The sequence below is a fragment of the Dipodomys merriami genome, unplaced genomic scaffold (assembly GCF_024711535.1).
Source record: "Dipodomys merriami isolate MVZ:Mamm:240054 unplaced genomic scaffold, mDipMer1.0.p SCAF_11, whole genome shotgun sequence".
In the NCBI taxonomy this organism is placed as follows: Eukaryota; Metazoa; Chordata; class Mammalia; order Rodentia; family Heteromyidae; genus Dipodomys; species Dipodomys merriami.
Window position 1 is genome coordinate 14,845,826 of NW_027202382.1, and position 14,169 is coordinate 14,859,994.

General features: G+C 45.3%; 2 protein-coding genes and 1 long non-coding RNA gene across 5 annotated transcripts in view; 2 read left to right on the forward strand and 1 right to left on the reverse strand.

The window, feature by feature from the left end:
* The window catches only part of LOC138818499 (phospholipid-transporting ATPase FetA-like), a 67,523-nt gene extending 60,557 nt beyond the window's left edge, over positions 1–6,966 (forward strand). The window contains exons 23-28 of the mRNA XM_070009426.1: positions 993–1,216; positions 2,658–2,741; positions 4,597–4,842; positions 4,995–5,133; positions 5,730–5,860; positions 5,953–6,966. Coding sequence (XP_069865527.1) covers positions 993–1,216; positions 2,658–2,741; positions 4,597–4,842; positions 4,995–5,133; positions 5,730–5,860; positions 5,953–6,126 — 998 coding nt within the window. The 3' untranslated portion in view covers positions 6,127–6,966. The remainder of the gene's footprint in view (positions 1–992; positions 1,217–2,657; positions 2,742–4,596; positions 4,843–4,994; positions 5,134–5,729; positions 5,861–5,952) is intronic.
* LOC138818509 (uncharacterized) overlaps positions 1–12,483 on the reverse strand; it is a 30,581-nt gene extending 18,098 nt beyond the window's left edge. For both annotated transcript variants that reach the window (XR_011369155.1, XR_011369156.1), the window contains exons 1-2: positions 12,396–12,483; positions 3,524–3,625 (exon numbers count right to left, since the gene is read on the reverse strand). This is a non-coding gene — a long non-coding RNA (uncharacterized lncRNA). The remainder of the gene's footprint in view (positions 1–3,523; positions 3,626–12,395) is intronic.
* Positions 12,484–12,864: 381 nt separating this feature from the next.
* Rusc2 (RUN and SH3 domain containing 2) overlaps positions 12,865–14,169 on the forward strand; it is a 53,441-nt gene continuing 52,136 nt past the window's right edge. For both annotated transcript variants that reach the window (XM_070009375.1, XM_070009401.1), the window contains exon 1: positions 12,865–12,950. The gene's annotated coding sequence lies outside the window, so the exon portion shown is untranslated. The remainder of the gene's footprint in view (positions 12,951–14,169) is intronic.

The window sequence follows — 14,169 nt, forward strand, 5'->3', positions numbered from 1 at the left end:
AGATAAACGTAAGTACTTAAATACTGAATTTGATTAGAATCCATCCTGCATCTTTTTAAAAACTTTATTATTATTACTATTATCTTCAAGTAGTTGTACAAAGAAGTTCCCATTCTACAAAACAGCATATGAATACAAGGTGTCTGACAACATTGTCACCCATCCCTCCTAATCCATCCCTTCTCCCACCTATTTTTTAAATTGAGATAGGTGGGGCTGGGAAGGTGGCTCAGTGGTAGAGTGCTTGCCTTGCAAGCCTGAGGCCCTGGGTTCGATTCCTCAGCACCATATAAGCAAAAAGAAAAAAGCCGGAAGTGGCGCTGTGGCTCAAGTGGTAGAGCGCCAGCCTTGAGCTGAAGAGCTGAGGGACAGCGCCCAGGCCCAGAGTTCAGGCCCCACAACCGGACCCCCAAAAAAAATAAAAATAAAAAAAAATAAATTGAGATAGGTGATTGCATAAATATCACATATTTCACAGTATTGTGAAATAGTGATACTTAAAGTCACAAACACATTTTAACATTCACAAGGCAAATTATCATTATCACGGTCTATAAAGTTTGTGAATTCTATGAGCTTTAACAATACAAATTATTCCTGCATCTTTAATTGTTTTAAGTGCATAAAATAACAGGAATTTTAAATCTCAACATCTTGACAGTGAAAAAGCATCCAGATGGCTAGAGAAGGGGCAAAGGACACCTGGAACAGCTTTCTAGTTCTACTTTTTAGTAGTGGTTGTACCAGGCATTCTTGAGTGGTAACATCCAAAACAAAATGCAGAAGAAGGGACTGTTTTCCTATTTGTGTATAGAGGGGCAATCCATTGAGAATAAAAGATTCAACTAGGAAGTGTCATTTTGAACTGGGCCTAAATATTTTCCAAAGGTAGAGGTTTGTACAATCTTATCTCAGCATTTCCTTTACACTTCCCAAGGCAGCATCTCAGAAAACAAGCTCTGTGGTTTAGAAGCTTCTGGGTTTTATTACAGCTGCCCATATTGGGGTTGCCATCACCAGCCAAGAGGGGTTGCAAGCCATGCTTAGCAGTGACTTCGCCTTCTCCCAGTTCCACTACCTTCGGCGTCTACTCTTGGTCCATGGTCGCTGGTCTTATAATCGCATGTGCAAGTTTCTCAACTACTTCTTTTACAAGAACTTTACTTTCACTCTGGTGCACTTCTGGTATGCCTTCTACAATGGATTCTCTGCACAGGTAGGAGATTAGGTGGCAACCTCCACCCTACTCAACTGGATCTTCTCTAGTCATCCTTGCTTCAGCCATTGCAGACCTTTTTCTACCTCTAGAAAGCAATATGTAGCCTGGGAGCATCTTATCTAACATGTACAAGGCCCTGGATTCCATCTCTTGTACAAGGCCCTGGATTCCATCTCTAGTACCAGGAAAAAAAAGAGAATCATGAATGATACATCGCCACCCATTTTGATCCCATACCCCAAGTCCACACTACCTCTAAACTTCCAAATCTTAACAGATTTGGTATAGTTCTGATCTGGTCTTGACTCCCCTTCAGATCTCTCCTATAAGCTATTTTAACCTTTTCCAGACACTACAGTTCCCAAACATATGTAATGCAGTAAAATTGCTGGATCTGGAATAGCATCCAAAGAAACCTTATGGAACAGACTAAACCTCAAGAAGCACTAGGGCATACCAGACAAGCTATTATAATACTCACCTGTAGCCATACTTGGACCTTCCCTTTACTTTTTCTCTACCTTGGCTACCTGAGTCCCTGCCCCAAAACACATTCAATTGTTACTCTGATGAATTACCATATTTGAACATGAAATCTTCACAACACTAGTGGGGAAGAGTAACAATTGATTTTGATGTCCTAAGAGGAATCCTCTTTCATGGGCAATTTTTCACAAGTCTTTCAAGGATTCCCAAGAGAAAACTTCAGGAATAATCAGCCTGGGAGAGCTCTACACCAATCAACAGACAATGGTAGACATGCATTCCCCAGCAAGCCAGTGTCTATAGGAGAAACAAGGCTGGTTTGTGAGGTGTGTGTGTGTGTGTGTGTGTGTGTGTGTGTGTGTGTGTGTGTGTGTGTGTGTGTGTGTGTGTGTGTGTGTGTGTGTGTGTGTGTGTGTGTGTGTGTGTGTGTGTGTGTGTGTTGCACATGTGGCTGCTGACCTCTTGTGGCTAGTAAGCAAAGGAACCCTCTCTAAGGCCCCATGATGGAGCATCCAGCTAGAGAAGAGTAATTGGGTCTATCTTGCTAATGTAAGATATACAGTTCTACAGAAGCTACTAAATAATGCCCATAAGAAGATAAAGAAAAAAGCTTAAATGTTTACTTTCCTGGGAGTGCAGGGGTACAGCTAGTTTTCTCTAGCAGCCATTTGAGGTTCTTCTATACAGAGAAGAGCAAGTTATAGTTGGGTTGGTCTAGACTAGCCTTGAAAACCTGATATGGCCTTGTCCCATCCTGGACCTAGAGTTCTAAAGAGAGTAAAATTGATTAGATGCTGGTGTTCACAGTCAGATTTCTGAAATCTAAATATTGCTGTATGTTAGTATGGTGATGGGTAGTCAGGGTCCAGGAGAAGGTTGTCTTGGACCTGGGAGGTGACACTGGAGCTTTGGAAAAGGGAGGAATATAAAAAAATCCTTGGTATTCTTCCAGACAGTTTTTGATATCTGGTTTATCGCCTGCTACAATCTGATCTACACCTCCCTCCCCGTCCTGTGCATGAGTCTACTTGATCAGGTAAGACCCAGCAACAAGTCTCTTAATCAGGATTAAAGCCTCAGATGCAAAGAGTAAGAAAGACATCAAGAGCTGAACTTTACAAGATCAAGTATAAAGGATAGAATTCCAAAACAGGAAAAGTTATCATCATCTATATAGATATCATGAAAGCAAGTATAAGAATTCTTTCATTTTAGGAAACCAAATTTCCATCTCAATTTTGTCCTTGCAGAGAGAAACATAGAAATTGTGCTGTAGTATAAATTTAGTGGGTACAAAAGTAGTGAAAAAGGATTACTAAAGCAAGACTGAGGGAAATAAGGAACTTCAAGAAAGGAGAGGGACTGGGAAGGTGGCTCAGTGGTAGAATACTTGCCTTGTATGCATGAGGCCCTGGGTTCTATTCCTCAGCACCACATAAGCAGAAAAAAGCCGGAAGTGGCGCTGTGGCTCAAGTGGTAGAGCACTAGCCTTGAGCTGAAGAGCTGAGGGACAGCGCCTAGGCCCCGAGTTCAGGCCCCACAACTGGACCAAAAAAAAAAAGAAAGAAAAGAAAAGAGAGGCCCATTCATTGGTGAGGATAAGATAAGCCTATGCAGGAAGGCCTGTATGGGGGGGGCCTTAGGGCCCAGCAGGAGAGTCTTGGTATGATACTTTATGTCACAGGCAGCAAGCCAAGGATATATTATTTGTTCCTATCAGAAGTTTTCTGGATATTGATAATCCTGGCACCCTTCTCCCTTCTCTTCTATACCAGTCCCATTCCTAGGCTCTACAGAAATAAACTAGGAATAAAGTACCTGGGGACATCCAGGGATAACTTAGAGGATGGATTGTGATCCTCAGTCTCCATCAGGGTGGCAGTAGCTTATAAAGGAAATTCTCCATGAAGTAGCTGTCAACTTTAAAGCAGAAAGAATTGTTTGTATAGTATCACAGCACTCCTGTGGTCTAATTCTAGAAATCTACATCTAAAGTCATACCTCATGCTTTGTTGTGCTAAGTTTTCTATTTAGGGGTGAAGGCGAGTCAACACTATCTACCCAGAATTCTCTTACCTTGAGTTCACCAGTAATTATGGAAATGGAAGCTAAATCATAGGATGTCTATACTTCCGAAGGTTTAACTGATTCCTTAGTGGCTTCTCTTTTTCTCTCAACTAGCTTTGACACAAAGGATATTTAATTTTCCTGTTTGGGGTACCGTGGGATGGAGCTCAGGGCTCTTATTTTTTGCTAGGCAAGTACTCTATCACTTGAGCCATGCCTCCAGCCCAAGAATATTTCACTAAAAAGAACATCAACCTGGGGTTGGGAATGTGGCTTAGTGGTAGAGTGCTTGCCTAGCATGCATAAAGCCCTGGGTTTGATTCCTCAGCACCACATAAGCAGAAAAAGCCAGAAATGGTGCTGTGGCTCAAGTGGTAGAGCACTATCCTTGAGTACAGAGAGGCTCAGGGACAGTGCCCAGGCCCTGAGTTTAAGCCCCAGAACCAGCAAAATAAACAAACAAACAAAAGAACATCAACCTTATTTCCTAGTGACTCACACATCCTTCCAGTCCTCCATTCCAGCTATCTCTGACCCAAATTGCCCCAACTTCCCAAACATAACTGCCTCAAAGTGCTTTCTAGCATCCTGACATTCCTCTAGCTTTCTTCCACTACTGAGATTCTTGCCTAGACAGGACTTTAGGAAGAGTCTGTGCTAACTGCTTTCTTCCCTCATTCCACATCTCAAGTATTCCATGAAAAAGTGCCTAAGTAGGCTAACAGTCAGCACACTCAGGGAGGTGAGAAGCCTCTACTCTCATGGATATGAAACTTTCTCTGGAGAGACCCTGAGCCTTCCTCCTTATCCTCTGGTGCTTCCAGGATGTGAATGAAACATGGAGTCTACATTTTCCAGAGCTGTATGAGCCAGGCCAGCACAACCTGTATTTCAACAAGAAGGAATTTATGAAGTGTTTAATGCATGGGATCTACAGTTCTTTTGTGCTGTTCTTTATCCCGATGGGGACCATTTACAATGCAGAGCGCAAAGATGGGAAGGACATCTCTGACTACCAATCCTTCTCCTTGATAGTGCAGACTTCCTTGATCTGTGTGGTCACAATACAGGTGTGGCCAGCAGTAATGGGAATAAGGGTACTGGGGTATAAAGCCTGTCTGGAGAGAGAGGGAGGTAAAGAGGGAGAAAGGGTGGGAAGGGAGCATACTGAGAAGGGAGGTGGCTGGTGAGTCTTAGTTGCACATAAACTAGTGCTTTTCAGATTGCCCTGAAGATAACCTACTGGACAACGATAATCCACTTCTTCGTCTGGGGTAGCCTGAGTGTCTACTTTTGCATTTTATTCTTCCTGTACAGTGATGGCTTGTGTCTAATGTTCCCCAGCATCTTCCATTTTCTAGGTAAGGCCCCCCAGAAAGTGGAAGTGGGAATTAACCAAGTATATTCCGTTAACAAGTGTTTACTGAAAAGCTATTACTATGTGCTAGCTCTGTGGCCAGAGATATCCCATTTATGTGACCAGTCCCTTATAACATACCCACACTGTCCTGTCCTGCCCTGCCTTTAGAGGGAAATAAAGCCATGTAAATTTATTTTAGCAACAAGAAGGTCTTAACTACTTCGTTTCTCAGGAGACAAGACTGTCTCCAGGGCTGGGAAGGTGGCTCAGTGGTAGAGCGCTTGCCTTGCATGCATGAGGCCCTGGGTTCGATTCCTCAGCACCACATAAGCAGAAAAAGCTGGAAGTGGTGCTTGGCTCCAGTGGAAGAGCACTAGCCTTGAGCTGAAGAGCTGAGGGACAGCGCCCAGGCCCAGAGTTCAGGCCCCATGACTAGCAAAAAAAAAAAAAAAAAAAAAAAGACTGTCTCCAAATCAATAACTTCCATCTTTGGACTGGAGAAGTATCCCAGTCCTGGCTGTAACTCCCACTGTTCACCCTACCCCTTACTCAAGGCTCTGTCTGTTTCAGCTTTCCCTCTCTTGTCCCCTTTTACAGGTGTGGCCAGGAACACTTTATACCAGCCACAAATGTGGCTTTGCGTTATCCTCTGTGTGATGTTCTGTATCATTCCTGTGATTGGGTACAAATTTCTCAGACCACTATTGTGGCCTCTCAGTGTGGACAAGGTGAGTGGAACAGGGAACCCACCCATAGATAATTTATGATCCTCTTTGCCTTTGTGGATGAAAATACTCTGTCTCCTGTGCTCTGGATATAGGTTTATGGCAAAATTCGTCATTTCATGAAACATCCACTGCCACCCCCAATCCGGGTCAGAATGAAACACTCAAGCCTTCGACGTTCTGCCTATGCATTCTCCCATAAATCAGGCTTTGGTGCCCTCATCACTTCTGGCAAGACAGAGAAGTTCAATAGAAATTTTTCTGTATAAAGAGTAGAGCTCATTAGGGAAACCTCAAAATAGGCATTGCTTTTCTTCGCATGCAATTTCATAAGGAGGGTTTAGAGTCCCCGGGAGCAAAGCATAAACCTGCTATGGCACTCTCATTTCAGGACTCAGCCTCTTTATTCCCCAGAAGGCTGTATTCAAGTAAGGCAAGGGAGGAGGTTAGGAAAGAAACCCCAGTTATCTTCCAGAGTTGTAATATTTCAAGAAAAAGCACCCTCTGATTTCCCTCCCACTATCCCTTTCAAGTTGTAATCCTAACAAACAAATGTGGAAGTAGGGGGTGAAGTGGGCCAGTATGAGAGAGGAAAAGATGACAAGTCCTATGACTCTCAATCTGGGTCCTAACTACCATACTCAGAATAACTATCAGCCTTCCAGGACCCCACACAGACATATTCCCACCCAAATACCCTTTTCAGACTTATTTGAGAGATTTAGAGTGTCAGGATAAGTATTTTTCTGGCTCTGGGAGGCAAAGAAGGAAGCAACTGCACAGAAGTCGTAAGAAGCTGAAGGAGAATTTCTGTATAACAATAACAACAAATTTAAAAAGGAGGCAGCTCCTGATTGGATAGGACAGCTTAAGATTTGTTTTCTCTCCTCTCTTTGGCCCAAGAATTGACTGATACATCTTCAGGCCTCAGAACTAAGAGTAGGATGCAATGTAGGGAATTAAATAACAAAACAAAAAAACTTTTCTTGAGGGGATGTAAGCCATATCTGGTGAGCATTTCTCTTCATTCCATAAAATTATTTTGAGAAGAAATTTTTATGTACTGGAATATTGTTTCTAAGAAATGTATAGAAAAATAAATCACCTATTTTGGAGTTGAGTGACATGTAACATCTGTTGGGGCCCCAGTATCAATAATAAAGCCAAAGTAATAGCTTTGGCCCCCAGGCTCCCATATCTTCCCCACTTCAAATTAGACCAACATTTTCCCTCTCCTCCTCCTCTCACTGTTCAGCTCCACCGAACTTTTCTGTCCCTTCTTGGCTTCAGTATGACCATGACTTTTATCTACATAGCTCTATGATCTATGCATCCCTATTTATCCTCTGCTCATCTTTCTCTACATCTTTTTTTGTGAGTAACTTTATCTAAACTCATGACTTCATTTACTAACAGAAAAAATCGCAACTCTGTCTCCAGCCTGTATTTCTCTGCTGAGGTCCAGATCAATATATTAAACTGACTCAGACTCTTCACTTAGTTGAGGCTCCAAAAACATAGACAATGCTCCCAACCTGTCCTGATCATCTTCCAGAAAATGTTACCAGGCTGCCACCAACATTATCACAGTCACCCAAGGCAGAATGATAGGAATCATCCTTTTTCTTCTAGCCCGATGCCTCATCAATCATCAAGTCAGGTCAATTCTGCATTCTTATTATCTCTTCTTTTCCATTCCCTATATTACTACCATCACCTTTGCTCGGACTTTTATCACTTCTCACTTGGATTCTGGAATAAAACTTCAAAACTCGGGCTGGGAAGGTGGCTCAGTGGTAGAGCGCTTGCCTTGCATGCCTGAGGCCCTGGGTTCGATTCCTTAGCACCACATAAGCAAAAAGAAAAAAGCCGGAAGTGGCACTGTGGCTCCAGTGGTAGAGCGCTAGCCTTGAGCTGAAAAGCTGAGGGACAGCGCCCAGGCCCAGAGTTCAGGCCCCACGACCAGACCCCCCCACCAAAAAAAACAACAACTTCAAAACTCATTGCCCTGGTTCTTCCTCATGTCTTTCCATCTTTCTGAAAGATTTATTTTTTTTATGTCAACCTCAGGCTTAGCCTACCTTGGAGGTTCACCAAACCTACCTCCCTTGACTTGTCTTCTACCACTCCCCTATTTGCATCCTCCACCTATCTTGAAATTCCTGATATTGATATCATCAAGCACACTCTTTCTATATCCTTCAGGGCTTTCCCCCACCCTTGTCTTTATCCAGTGAATTCCTACTTATCTTTCAAAATTCAGATTAGTTAAAACTAGAGCTGGGTGAACAACTGCCAGTATAGTATATTAAGTGCCACTAAATTGTACACTTTAAATAGTTGTTTTTTTTTCTTTTTTGTTGTTATTATAAAGGTGATATACAGAGGGAAATAGTTATTTTTGTGTTCTGTGACAAGTAACTCAATTTTTAAAAGAAATCTAGATTATGCAGGCTTTCAAGAGCTTCTCTTCTCCCTAATTCCTCAGTGTGATTTATATATCTGTCCCACATATTCAATTACTTCTCTAAATATACCTCTATCCATGACACTGAAAAGCATTGTAGTTATTCATTTACTTTCTATCTCTAGCCATTTAGTTGAATGAATAAACAATCTGTTTTTTTTACCTGTATTTCTTATTTCCATAAACAGAACCACCACTCAACAGCTTAAGTCAAAAATCTGAAAGTCAGGCTGGGAAGGTGGCTCAGTGGTAGAGCACTTGCCTTGCTTGCATGAGGCCCTGGGTTCTATTCCTCAGCACCACATAAGCAAAAAGAAAAAAAGCCAGAAGTGGTGCTGTGGCTCAAGTGGTAGAACACTAGCCTTGAGCTGAAGAGCTGAGGGACAGCGCCCAGGCCAAGAGTTCAGGCCCCATGACCGGACCCAAAAAAATTAAAAATTTTAAAAAAATTAAAAAAAATCTGAAAGTCTTGCTAGATTCCCTTCTGCCATTCCTCTCAATCATTTACTTGTCAAATTTCATGTCATCAATCTTTTCCCTTCTAATTAATCGAACCCCAGCATACTCATTTATAGCTATATCTGCCTTTTTGGTCTCACAGCCTCCAGCCCATCTCTTCCTTTCAATCTATCATTTACACCATTGAAAGTAATCTTTCAAATATTAAAAATTAGATCCTGCCATTTGTCAGTTTAAAAGCCTCAAGTGGCTCATAACGGCTTCCCAACTTTGGCATTCCCTGCCTTTCCAGCTACACTGATCACTCTCTTGCCATTCAAAACCATTTCAGTTTCCCCAAAGTCCTGTTTTCTACAGAAGCCTTTATGCTTTGACTCTTTTTATTCTCTCTCTTAGAAAATCCATCATTCCATTCTTCCTTTGGCCAGCTACTCTGTTGGTTCTTGACTATCACCTTGAGTCATCTCCTGTTACCTTCATTGACAACACTATCTCCTATTCTTCCCTAGTAGAGCACTTTTTACCAGTCCCTTCTGCCTATTTCTGATTTTTTGAATATTTGATCACTCCCACAGGCCCATTTTAACTGTGGCTTATTTCTCTGCTGTGGTAGGCCATAAATGATCTTGAGGGCAAGAATTGTGTCTCATTTTTAAAAATTTCTATCACCCAGCAGAATGCTACCACTTGGATTAATGTTTTTGGGGTGCTACTAGAGTTTTGCTTGCTAGGCAGACACTCTAAAACTTGAGTTATGCCTCCAGCCAAAATTATTACTTTTCCTATTACCGGTGGCTTATGCCTATATCCCAACAGAGGGTTAGATCTGAGGATTGAAACCTGATGCCAGCACAGACAGATAAATCCTCAAAACTTGGGAGAGAGCCCATGGTCTTGAGTTCAAGCCCCAGTTCCAAGGCACACACATGTGCACATGCAAACACACACACTGGACACAAACTTTTCCTAAACTCACTTCTTATTCTTGTAGAATGAATCTTATTTTTCTTGGTTTCCAGTTATTCTTTTCTGGGTCCTGATGCTTGAACTCCAAGCCTGGACATGTCTCTGAGTATTTTTGCTCAAGGCTAGTGTTTTATAACTTGAGCCACCCCTCTACTTCTGGCTTTTTGGTCATTAATTGGACATAAGATTCTCTAGACTTTCTTGTCCAGTCTGGCTTTGGACCACGATCCTCAGATTTCAGCCTCCTGAGTAGCTAGGATTACAGGTGTGAACTATCAGCATTCCACAAATTTCCAGTCATTGTTTAGGGACTGTTTTTATGATAAATGTTTGTTCATGGTCTCCTATCTAAAACATCTGTTAAAAAGGCTCATGCCTGCAATCCTAACTGCTCAGGAGGCTGAGATCTGAGGATTGGGTTCAAAGCCAGACCCAGAGCAGGAAAGTTCAGGAGACTTTTATCAACAATTAACCAGCAACAACAACAACAAAAAAGCATCTGTGGCCTAATTGGTAGTATGCTGGCCTTGAGCAAAAGAAGCTCTGTGGCAGCACCCACCAGAGGGGGAAAAATGAAGTTTGGACCACTGACATCCTGCAAAAGTCCTAAAATATCACCATCCTCTCCTGCTGGCTTATATGCATCTTGGGAGAATTGAGTCAGTCTCCGCTGAGGAGCCAAGACAGTGCTACATTCCAGAGTGACAACATTCCAAAGTGCTTATATGAATCTTGTGAGATTTGAGTCTGAGTCTCTGCTGAGGAGCCAAGACAGTGCTACATTCCAAAGTGTGGAATGACTCCCCAGTAAAGGAGGAGTATGAAAAACAAGTTTGCAATTCATGATTGCCTCACCCACTCCAAGGAAAGGGCCAAACTTTAGATGATAGAGAAGGATCTTTCAAGAAAATTGTTCATGGCCAAGAGTGGATATTGTAATTTAATATGGCTTCTCTCTCACTTTTAGAACTCTGAGAAACTAAGTCAATGGATAAGGGCAGGAGGAAAAAGGGTTGTATGGTTTCAGAATGTGGGTCCTCCATTTTACAGTGACCATAATTTGCCACAAGAAAATAAGCTAACATATTTACTCTTCTCCAATGTTCTGTGGGAAGAATAAAGCAGATGTCTAAAGAGAAACAGAAAAGATAGTGTTCCAGCCCTATAGAAAGCTTCATGAGGGGCCTTCTGATGCTGGGTTCTGTGAGGAAATCCTTTTACCTGAGCTGGAATGAAGGAGTTTTTTCCTCTGTTGCTAACAGCTAAAGCACAGAGGCAATTTCGATTTACATAAGCTAGATTCACATTCATTTCAATTGCCTCCCAGAAAGAAAGAGTTGTCACAAGATCATCCAGCTCATTCTTCACCTTTCCGGTTAAGACTTGGTGCAGTAAGTAACCTTAATCACCATTGACAGAAACCAAGAAACACAGAACATTGTGCAAACTCCAACATATTTCTGTAATTCCAGCCTTAAATCTAAAATGTGTACAATGTAGAGATGACACAGCATTTGGAGGAACCTAGGAATGATCCTAGGCTATTCGTTGTATCCCATAACCCTATGACTCATTATTTAATAATTAAGTTCTACAGATTCTATACTCCAAATCACACTTGAATCTATCTCCCGTCTAACTCTTCAGCCTGTGCCTTTATTCAGATCCTCTCATTTATAATAATTATTCTCAATTGTATTATCTACTCTTACTGCAGTGAGATATCAAAGGTGAGGATATGTTCAAATCACTTCCTTTCTTTAAATAATACTTCCTCATCCTTCAGAACCAAACTCCAAATCTCTTCTTAATCGCCCCTGCCTTTGTTTCCCACCACCCATAATTATCTACTTCCTTTTCCCTGAGGTATCATGTTGTTTCATGAACTGTGTTTTTATATATTTGTGTCTGGAAAATTTGTGAAAATTTTTGAAATGGGTGTCCTTTTAGTGGAATGTCGAGTGCTAAGGATCCTCATGGCTTATCTGATTCCTATTTTACAAGCAGGCCATTTTCTTTCTTTGGGAATATAAATTAATCTGTAGAATGCTGATAATGCAACACGTTTCCTGCCTATAACAATGCCAATGTTTTAGGTGATGCAAATACATCTTGTGGAGCAGACCACAGACATCCCTGAAAGTCAAATCTTCATATGAACCCCAGTTTTAGTGTCTTATTGGTTGCCTCTTTAATGAGTGACAACTGGTCATTAATTAGTGGCTTGTGGGTCCTCCCCATTGCATCTCACACCTTTAATTCTATCAGTTATGTTGCCTCTCCGGCCTACCTGCCATTTCTCCCACCACCTTTCCCACCCACTCCTTCACAACTCAGTCCCCACCACTCCTGAGTACCCAGGGGTGTGACATCGATCCGCTTCCTCGATTAGAACCCGACCAGGCTGCGAGTCCTAAGCGCCAGGTCTGACTTTCTCGGAGAGGAGAAGCCAGAGGGGCCTCCTCTTAGCGGACTTGCGGTAGCCATTTGCCAAATCACGCCTTCCACAAGCAGCTCCTCATTTTCTCCCCATTCCGCCCTGGAGACCGGGGGGGGGGGGGGCGAGCGGGTCCCACGGTTCATCGGGGCTTCCCGACCCCTGCCACGCAGGGGTGCTTTTAAAATTACCCAAGCCCGGGTTCTTACCACGCCGTCCCCACGCGCCCACCCGTGACTCAGTCAATCCGGGCTCAGGGAGGTCAGCCCTACGGTTTCGTATTTTTTCATGGGGTTCTACAGGGGCGGGGGGGGGCAGAGAGGAGCCCCGCTCCTTCAGGCGCGGCCAAGCCCGCTCGCTCCCCAAGCCTCTCGGGGGCCCGCGCCGCGCGTCTCCGGCACCGCCCGCCGGGGCGGGGCGCAGGAGGCCGGGCCGCAGTGGCCGCCTCGCCTCCCTCCTCGGGGGACAGCGCGGCGCGTGACTCCGGCCGCCCCCGCCGCCGCGGGAACGTGGAGCGGGGAAAGGGTGGGCGAGACCGCGGGCGCCGCGGGCGCAACCAACGCGCCGTCCGGAGGGGCGGCTCGCGGACGGCCGAGAGCGGACCAAGCGCGTCGCGCCCGCAGGGGGGGCCGGGCGTCACCAACCGCTCCGGAAAGGAGGGGGGCGCCGGGGCGCGCCGCCGGCCTCGAGACCCCGGGAGGACGCGAAACGCCGCCGCCAACGCCGCCGCCCGCGCGGAAGGACGAGGCTGCGGCGAGAGCGAGGTAAGGGGCGCCTTGCCCGAGGCTAACGGGGTTGCGGAGACCCACCGCCCCCAAGTTCTAAGTGATCCCCGGCGTCCGAGCAGGCCCTCCGGCAGCCCACTGACCCAGTCCTCGCCCACCTTCCCGCCCTAGGCCCTGCGCCCATCGGCGCCACCCTCCCGGCCCGCTCCCGACAGACCCTCGGACGAGCTGGCGTGAGTCCCACCGGACGCTCCGACCCCGGCACCGTCCAGCCCTGCGGGGTCCTCTCCCGATCCGCCCTCCGTGGTCTCCTCCCACGGTCCTCTCGAGACCGCCACCTCCCTATGACCGATCCGCGCCCCGTAGTCATCCTGGTTCCCAAATCCGTGACCGTCCTGCGGCGGCGCGGGCTGGGGTCCCCGAGGCGGCGACCGCTGCGGGGCCTCGGCACCGCCGGTGAACACCGAGTGCCCGGCGCCAGCCGCGCATTTGTTCCCGGCTTCCCAAATTCATCTCTGCGCGGCGCCAGCTTTCGGTCCTCCCCCTTTCCTACCCAGATTCATCTGGGAAAAACCTTGAGCTGGCGGTTTGCCGGTCCCCTGCCGCATTCACCTGCCGCGAAGGGCACCGCGATCCCGATGGCCAAGGCTAGCCTTGGATCGCGGGGCTGGTCCTGAGGACCCAAGGCGACTGCCCCAGTGGCAGGGACCATCCGCCAGTCCCCAGCACGGTGCCCGATACGCGGCAGCGCTTATTAAATGTTATATGGGTGGGTGAATGAATGAATGAATGAATGGGCCTAAGGCAGAGACAGGCTGTGCTTCAATGGGGAAGGTGTCTCTAGGTTACGTAAGGAGGAGGGAGATGAGAAGGTTTGGAGGATTTTCAGTCTTTCCATCTAGGAAAAATATATACAGCTTTTTCCCCCTCATCCATTCATCTGATTTCATTGACATTGAAGAGTCTTTATTTGGCCTGTTTTCCGTTTGTTTGTGGCAAACCTGGGGCTGCGGAAATTCTAATTGGTTAGTACTTTAGAAGCTGCTCAGGTAATGTTGAAAGAGCTTCGCCCAGGGTTACTGCTCATCCCCTAGAGACTAGCTGCTCCCTCTGGGGTAGAATTCTGGAGGCCAGCCACAGTCCTTAAAGCTGACTCAGTGTCGCTGGGAAGCTGTGCTTCAGGACAGGTTGTAGCAATGAAGAACCTTGATTATTTTAGCGTTTAGGTCTTGGATCCCTTCCCCCCTCCCTTGCTTTT